Source organism: Sceloporus undulatus, chromosome 4, assembly GCF_019175285.1.
Source record: "Sceloporus undulatus isolate JIND9_A2432 ecotype Alabama chromosome 4, SceUnd_v1.1, whole genome shotgun sequence".
NCBI lineage: Eukaryota > Metazoa > Chordata > Lepidosauria > Squamata > Phrynosomatidae > Sceloporus > Sceloporus undulatus.
Genome location: NC_056525.1, coordinates 11,645,128 through 11,654,200, shown reverse-complemented (window position 1 = coordinate 11,654,200; position 9,073 = coordinate 11,645,128). Strand labels below are relative to the sequence as shown.

At 40.8% G+C, this 9,073-nt stretch overlaps 1 protein-coding gene across 1 annotated transcript in view; it reads left to right on the top strand.

The window, feature by feature from the left end:
- Positions 1 to 8,475, top strand: part of NTSR1 (neurotensin receptor 1) — a 172,665-nt gene extending 164,190 nt beyond the window's left edge. Inside the window, exons 3-4 of the mRNA XM_042466289.1 lie at positions 2,910 to 3,000; positions 6,789 to 8,475. Coding sequence (XP_042322223.1) covers positions 2,910 to 3,000; positions 6,789 to 7,038 — 341 coding nt within the window. The 3' untranslated portion in view covers positions 7,039 to 8,475. The remainder of the gene's footprint in view (positions 1 to 2,909; positions 3,001 to 6,788) is intronic.
- Positions 8,476 to 9,073: the final 598 nt, after the last annotated feature.

The window sequence follows — 9,073 nt, the reverse complement described above, 5'->3', positions numbered from 1 at the left end:
TAATAATAATAATAATAATAATAATAATAATAATAATAATAATAATAATAGTATGATTTATTTATATGCTGCCCAATCACAGGGAATCCAGGTGGCTTACAACAGAGGGGATAATAGACGGTTCCCTGCCCTCAGGCTTACAATCTAAAAAGACACAACACAAAAGGAGAAGGGAATGGTGAGAGGGGGAGGGGATCAATTAATTAATTAATTAGAAGTAACTAAATAACTAATTAAGTTCAATCCGGGATATCTGATGGACCATCTTTTCATATATGAGCCTGTCCAAGCTCTGAAATCTTTGTGTCTAAAATCTCTCAGTCTCTCTATCTTCTCAAGCAATTTTATGGATACTAGTGAGAAGGCCTTCTTAGTAGATGTCCCAATATCTTCAAACTCCCTCCCTAGAAAACTAGGACAGCTCTCTTTCCTGCTTCTACTCCAGGTCTCTTTCTGCCACCAAGTGAAAACTTTCTGATTCCATCAGGCTTTTAGGAACTGACTGCAAATGGGCTTTCAATTGTGTGTTGTTTTGTTTTTATTATCTGCTGTCTTTTAACAATTTTTAAATGTTTTTAATTCTATAGATTGTTTGGTTGTTCTTATAAATAAAACTACAGATGTTTTTGATTTTTTTTTATCTCTTCTGATTCCAATATTTTGTAAGCCACCTTGCTTCTCAGTATTGGGAAGAAGGCAGGATATAAATGCATAAAATTGTTCTTGTTGTTACAGTTGTTGTTGTTAGCTGAGATTGTTTTAGCCATTAAGCTAAATGAAGTCTCTCTACTAGTCCCATTCAGAGTACAGTATAGACTAATGATTTTTATTTGGCTGTTTTATGTTTGCTGGCAGGTTTACATTACTAACTTAGACTCCTTCTTCAGTTATTCCTGAAATAATGCACCCTCAATATAAGGCAAAATTGCAGGCTTGTGCCTTCTCTTGCCATTGACCAGCTCAGTATATTACACAAGTCATGCAATCAGCTCACTACCTTGAAAAGAAAATGCTACTCTCAAAGCCCTGGAAGATTTAAAGATCATGGTCAGAAATTGATTAATCTACTCATTGGAAACAGAGTCAGTCTTCACCCAGGTCAGGCAATCCCAGTTTCCAGAAGAATAAATGAATCTACTGCATCTGCAAGGAGGATGTTTTTGTCTGGCACAAACTGAACTCCTACTTAACAGGTGATCCTCAGGCATTAAGCACTCTCAGAGGCAGAAATCTCAGCGATGCTGGGAGAATAAAATCCAAACTCAGACACAATTATGACATACCTGCAGTAGAGAGAGTCTAAAATGACTTGAAGGCATGCAACAACAAACTTGCAATAGATAAAGAAACCAGGTACAATATGAGCACCTGCCGCTGGCACTGTTTAAATGTGAACTTGGTTACAGTGTGCCAGCTTAGCCAAAATAAGGTCACAGATTAATAGAAAACTAGCTTTAGGATATTCTGTGTTTGTAGGAACACCTTCAATTCACATGTCCACATATGGCCAACCCATGAATCTTATAGGGTTTTCTTAGGCAAGGAATATTCAGAGGTGGTTTAGCCAGTTTCCTCCTCTGAAATATACACCTGGTATTCCTTGGCAGTTTCCTATTCAAGTACTAACCAGGGCTGACCCTGCTTAGCTTCCACAGTCAGATAAGATCTGGTGCTCTGAAGGTATTTAGACCAGAAGACACAAACTCCTCTGCCTGATATTATTCTGCTTGGCCCAACAACATTTCCCCTTCTTCATGTAGAAAGAAGCAAGAGTTCAGTGGTTCGCTCTACAAAGTGGCTTCCTCAACAATCTCCAGTCTCAAATCAGAGATTATAAGGGGCATTCCTCTCCTATCCAGTTCCAACTTCCTATCAGGAATGCAATGTCCCATGCTCCAAATTAGTGACTGGGGTGGCAAACCTGTTTTAATCTCTGATCAAAAACTAAAGATAAGAGGATTGCCCCAGTACAGGTATCTCCCCAGCTGGAATATGAGATGCAGATGAGATGCATGTGCAGGTAGAATTTGGGAAGGGATGGAACTTTAGAGAGGGGCACTCCCTGTATTCTTCCCAGGCCAAATCTGGAAAATTCTCAAATCCACTTAGAAACATGGATTGAAGATTTCCCCTCCACTGCTCTACAGAAATACCTATTCCACCCCAGATCATGATTTGAGCTTAGGTATGTGTTCTTTAATTTGTAGCAAATTCTATTTTCATTTCCAAAGGACTTGCTGTGGCATTTATTAGTTAGTTATATAGTTATGTTTAGTTACAATTAGAAGCCCTTCCTTCTCCAGTGAGCTCAAGGGGAATATACATTGCTTTCCTTCTTGCTGTTTTACCTTTGTAACAATGCTATGAGATAGGTCAGGCTGTGAGAGAGAGCCCAGTAAATGTTGTATGTTCAATGAGGATTGGAATTTCATACAACTCCCACTCCCAACACTGTAGTTACTAGACTAGACTGAAGAATTCTACACTGTAGAATTAATACAGTTTGATACCACTTTAACTACCATGACTCCATCCTACAGAATCCTTAGATTTGTAGTTTTGTGAGGAACCAGCAATCTTTGGCAGAGAAGGCTAAAGACCTTGTAAAAGCACTAATCACAGAATTCCATGAGATGGAGCTCTTATGAAGTGATATCAAACTGCATTAATTCTAGATGCACCCTGACTCTTGTCATTGATGTAAAAAAATTGAAAATCAGATCATTCCCAACACTACTGGCTTCTCACAGGATATGTGCAGTAGCAATGATAGTATTTGGTGAAATGAGTCAGATGTTGTAGGATGCTGAGGCACTTCAACAAGACACAGGATGCAAATCATCAGCTTCCCTTGCAATACATAAAGTGTATGAACTACATAGACAAATTGGGATTTTTGTCCATTGCAGGAGCTGTCGTGATTGCCTTTGTGGTCTGCTGGCTTCCCTATCATGTACGGAGACTTATGTATTGCTACGTGCCAGAAGACCTATGGTCAGAGTGAGTAACAGCTTTCTGAACATTAACCTCAGAACATTTTGAGAAAATAACAGTATCAGCAAGAAGCCAGTTTTCTCCCCAACACTGCCAGAGAGAGAGAAAGAGAGAGAGAGAGAGAGAGAGAGAGAGAGAGAGAGATTATTTCTGTTCATTTGGGGAAAGATAGCAACTTAAAGATGAAAAGCCCCATCCTACTGGATTTGCTAACTGGGTACTAGATCAGCCCCACTCTTTTCCTTCCCAATTCAAAAGAAGAAGATTGGGCAGATCCAGAGTAACTCCAATAACTGACCTTGATATAAGCTCATAAGAATGTAAGAACAGTTGTGCTCGATCAGACCAAAGGCCTATGGCGTCCAGTATTCTGTTTCCAAAGATAACAACTGATGAGATGAGAAGTTGAAAAAAGGATGAAACAGTACCCTGTTCCTCAGCAACTGACTTTCAGAGGCATATTGCCCTTGAAATCTGAATTAACATCTATTCCCAGTTTTCCCTGCCATTGACCATAATGTCAAAATAGATTTCAGGATTTCCTCCATTTTTTTTTCAAGGTTTCACACTATTATTCTTTTTGTTGGCTTCTACAAAACAAAAACAGAATAAAAAAACTGGGAAAAGTCACTTTTTTTAGTACAATTCTTCAGTTTCCCCCTGCATTCTGGCAGCTGTCATGCAAAAAAGTAATTTTTCCAAGCTAGCTTAAACTGAGTCAAACCGTAAGAACCAGTTTCCCCAGCAATCTGTGTTCACCAATATGTAACTCTATTTGTATAATATATTAATATCTGCTATATCAGAAATCCAATTGTTTAGATGGAAGTCCATTTCCATTTCTTGGAAATAAATTAAAGATGGCTACCTAGTTACACTCTCCTCTCAAAATGAGAAAACAACTGGTCAGTTTTTCTGCAACTAACCATATTCTCTTAAGCCATCTATGAAACGAGATGGATATATTATGTATAAGTGATTTGGCATTATAATGTATGGCTATATTTAATATACTGTTATAATTATATTGTTAACTGGGGATGATTAAATTAAAATGAAGTACTTTAAATGCTACCAGATCTAAAATTGAAATCTTTCTCCTACCTAAGTCTGCTTACTTGAGAACCATTGGTTGGAGATGCAAGTGACTGAATGCCAGATCCCTGATGTGTAGGGCATATGTTTGTTTGTTTGTTTTAACCAATGTAGCTTACAACCCCACTTTCCAGTGTCATGGCCCAGAGGGTAGACTTTCAATCAGTATGCTGTTTTCTCATGAGCTACTGGCCATTAGGCAAATCAGCTTAGTAATTCACAGGGTTGTGTCTGTGGTTGTCCCTCGTCTGTCCTTGATTCACAGTTCAAAGGCAAACTCAGTCAATCACTCACAGTATTTATACCCAACAGTTCAGCCAAGAAGGCTCCCAAGTGGCTTACATATTGACAGGCACAAGACAGTCCTTTTCTTCAGACTTACATTTCAAAAAGCACGGCACCAAAGATGGGGAGAGAAAAGGAAAGCAAGAAAGCTCAGCCACTAAATTTTAGTGTCATAGGGCCCAAACAGACAGGCCAAAATAAAGCTGCTTTGGGTCACATTGGAGGTATGCTGTTTAAATGATGCATGCAGCTGGAAACCGCACCAAAACCATGCTCCAGTCCTACAGACTGGAGCGCAGCTTTGGCACAGCTTCTGGCCTCTTATTATTATTATTAACCTTTATTTATGAAGTGCTGTAAATTTACACAGCACTGTACATACAATCTTTATAGTTAGACGGTTCCCTGCCCTCGGGCTTACAATCTAAAAAGACATGACACAGAAGGAGAAGGGAGTGGTGAAGGGAGAGGGTAAGAGGTCCAGCAGTTCCTCTCTACCTCCGAGGCCTGGACCAAGGCAGATGGACTGGAGGGAGGGCTTGGCTTCATAATGGATGGTTAATCTTCTTCCAGGGAAAATACATACTCTCAAGTAGGATAATACATATAAAGTACATAGCAATACAGGAAATGGTTTGATAAACAGGCAACAAAAGGACATCAAATAGTAAGCAACAATTATGCAATGCCTGGGAAGGCTTCTCTGAACAGGATGGTTTTCAACTCCGTTTTGAAGCTGGGTAAAGAAGTGATGGCTCTTGCTTGTGGGGGAAGAAGGTTCCAGGAGTGAGGAGCAGCAAGTGAAAGGGGGCGAATCCAGGATGGGGCAGAGGAAATCCTGGGCTGGGACAGCAGCCCTTGACTACCAGAACAGAGGGCCCTAGTGGGAAGGTGAGGAGAAAGAAGGTCTGATAAGTAAGGAGGGGCCAGTCCATGGAGGGCTTTAAATGTCGACAGCAGGAGCTTATATTGAATGCGGAAAGGGAGAGGGAGCCAGTGAAGGGATGCCAACACAGGAGAGATGTGGTCAGAGCGGTGGGTGGAAGTGATAATGCATGCAGCTGAATGCTGGACAGAAATTAAAGGACGGAGGTGAGAGAGAGGAAGCCCAGCCAGGAGGATGTTGCAGTAATCGAGTCGTGAGATCACTAGGGCATGGACCAGGATCTTGGCAGTAGAGGCAGAGAGATATGGTCGGATTTTGGCAATATTATATAAAAAGAATCTACAAGCCTTGGCTGTGGTCTGGATCTGAGGGATACATGACAGAGAAGAATCAAAGATAAAACCAAGACTACGGGCTTGCTGGACTGGTTGAATGGAAATGTTGTCCACAGAGACAGAAAAGGAGTGTTGAAGGGTGGGCTTAGGAAGAAAGACAAGAAGCTCCGTCTTAAGATGTGTGTGTCATTTAAACAGCATACTTCCATTGTGACCCAAACCAGCTTTATTTTGGCCTGTCTGTTCAGGCCCATAAGATTTGTATGCAAAGGGCTCTTGCAGCACCTTTGAGACTATCTGTGCAAACGAAGTTATAGCATGAGCTTTTGTAGACTATGGGGCGAAACAGCCAGCCCTGAAGGAACAGCTTCTGGCTGCCCCTTTTAGTGCTGGATCAGGGCCACAGCAACTGCACGCCGCAGTCCTGATCCAGCATTTTTCCAGTGCAAGAAGCAGCAGGGGAAAGGTGCCTTTGCCACCATGGCAGTGGTTTATCCACATTTGGCAACATGTGGCATTGAATTGCCACACCACCAAAATGCCAAAACACTGCCCACCATGTGGTTGGGCAGGTGGCATGACACTGGCTTGGGGGCAGAGTTGGGATGTGCAGACGCCATGCCTCCAAACTGCCAGAAAGCTGGCTCTTTTTGCCAGTCTGTACCAGCAGTTAGTCCACTTCCTCAGATGCAGGAACTGATGGCCAGGAAGGACTTTTGTAATCAGATTGTATTAATAGCTATGGAAATGCAAAACGTGTGAGTATGGTGATGATGTAACACGTTCAATAATGGTCATAATGTCAGGAGGTGGATGACCATATGAATGGTGGAAGGAGTTTTGAAATGAAGTATGTGTAGACTAGAAACCAGAAAGGATATATGCTAATTGGCTAAGAGCATCCAGTGTTGTAACATGTGTAGTGTGCCAGGAAGCCTTGGCTTTGCTCATCCTCTCTGTTGATGGATTGGAATTTGTAAATATATAAGATATATAAGATTCTTATAATGACCAACTCTCATGTGGCTGTAATAGCTATTTGCCTTAGACATTTTTGTTTTTCCTGTCATGACCATTGTTAGCTTTCTTATCATGGAATAGAATACATACAGTATGGCTGTTGTTACCTGCTGTTCTCTTCTCCCTATATTTTCTTGTTCAGTTCAGAATTTCCTCTTCTTCTCTTCCATCAGCTTCCTTTATGACTTCTACCACTATTTCTACATGCTGACAAACATCCTCTTCTATGTCAGTTCAGCTGTCAACCCAGTCCTCTATAACCTGGTGTCTGCCAACTTCCGCCAAGCCTTCCTCTCAACACTCTTGTTCATGTGCCTGCCATGGAGAAAGAAGAAGAAGAGGACCAAGTTCAACAGGAAGTCCAACAGTATCTCCAGCAACCATACCTTTTCCAGCCAAGTCACCAGAGAAACCACATATTGAGACCTGGGCATTACCCAGGAAGAAAACAATACGTGTCTCAATTCATGACAGAATTGGAACTTGGGAAGAGGGCTTTACTGCTTTTATACATGGCCTCCAAATCCACCATAGCATGAATGTGTTTAGCTGGTTGTCATACATTGGAATGAATAGGTGTCTGTTCTACAAGGTTAACCTTGAGGTTCTGTTATTGCATCGGCCTCTGCCTATTGTGCGTAATGTCTCCATGTTTTGTAATTTTGATCCAGCATAGACATCATCTGTGATGTCATCCAGGAAGCCGTAGCATTTATGGAGTCAATGTTGGCCAAGCTTGAATGCTTCTTGTACAGCAGTCTATCCATTTCTCACTTTAAAAGTGCCATGGAAACATTGGGAGGGAGACTACCGTAATATCACTGCTTCTGGTGATCTTGAGATGATAAAATGATATGGAGGCTGGATAGGTATTGTGGTTAGTTTTTTGTTGTTTTTTTTAGTAAGAAGGGGTTGTTGTTTTTTTAGGGTGGGGAAAGGGCAACTTATTCAGTAAGTCTTTAAAGAAAGAGGAATGTAAGCTGTTCAATAAAGAAGGGCATGCAATACTCAGGGAATGAGGTTATTGTTGTGTTTTTGAAATTAGGTCTGAATTCAGGTTCTATATCCGGTGTTTAAGAAGAGTCATTATGACTCTAGTTTATTTCCCTGTTGGAAATGCTTTGGTAAGTTATTGGTGCCATTTTTGGTTTATCTTTTGGAAATGATATTTCAGGTGTTCTGATCCAGAGAACTGTCCATTCTTTTGTTTTGTTTTGCATTTGCTTCCCATAGAGGGACTACATTCCTTGAACAATGTTAGCATGTACAAGCATCTTTATATAGAACAGACAGGTAAAGAATACTTAGGAATTTTCTTATGCTCAGTGAAAAAGTGTGTCTTGATACATCAACTGACCCATCAACTGCTAAAGATTTTCCATGTGACAAGACTTCTTTTTGCAAAAAGTATTGGTAAATGAAACTTTGTGTTTGTGCAAAAGGAAAAACACCCCTTGCAGTTTGTGCAAAAAGAAATTTGTGTTTTGCCTATAAAACAGCCTTTTTGGCCCAAAAGATGCTATATTTTATGCAAAAAAAAAAATGGTGTCCTTTCCTTTCTGGGCAAATTACTTTGCTTTGGACAGGAGACTGCACAAACCGCCTTGCAAAAACAAAGAAAAGTTAAAACTCTCAGAAGCACAAGGAGCAGGTGACATTTTTAAAAAATTAATTGCTTTTCCACTAAAGACAGAAATCCCCAAACAAACAACTCCATACACCCAAATAGTTACACCCCCGATATAGAATAGCAATGATATTGGCCAAGGCAAGATTGTCTTCTAAACAGAGTGGAATGCACTCCCTCGGAAGGTGATAGAGTCTCCTTCCTTGGAGGTCTTTAAACAGAGGCTGGATGGCCATCTGTCAGGGATGCTTTGATTTGGATTTCCTGCATGGCAGGGGGTTGGACTGGATGGCCCTAGTGGTCTCTTCCAACTCTACGATTCTATGATTCTAAGATCTTTTGGACTACAGTTCCTGGTATCTGCAAGTCAGTGTGGCCACTGGCTGTGTTAGATGCAGAATTCTGGGAGTTGCAGTCCAAAAAGTGACTTTTTCTGAGTTGTGCAGGTGCCTGAGATGAGGGAGATAATGCCTGCATCTTTTTCATGTTTGAGGAATTTCATAGATCTTGTATGCTAGTCTTATTTCATTGATTCTGTTGCCAGTCTGCCAGTTTCATTTCATAGAACCGTGGAATCATACAATCACAGAGCTGGAACTTCTCTTCAGCAGGTTAAACATACCCAGCTCCTTAAGCCACCCCTCATAGGGCATAGTTTCCAGATGCATCAATTCTGACTACTGATCAAGTTCTTTTCCTACTTCTACGACTTCATAACACTTGTTTTGTGCCAATTATTCATTAGATGCTGTACAGAAAACAGAATAGTGCTAAACACAGAGAACTTTCAGCACTACAGTGGATGAACTAAAATATATGTGACATGTACCA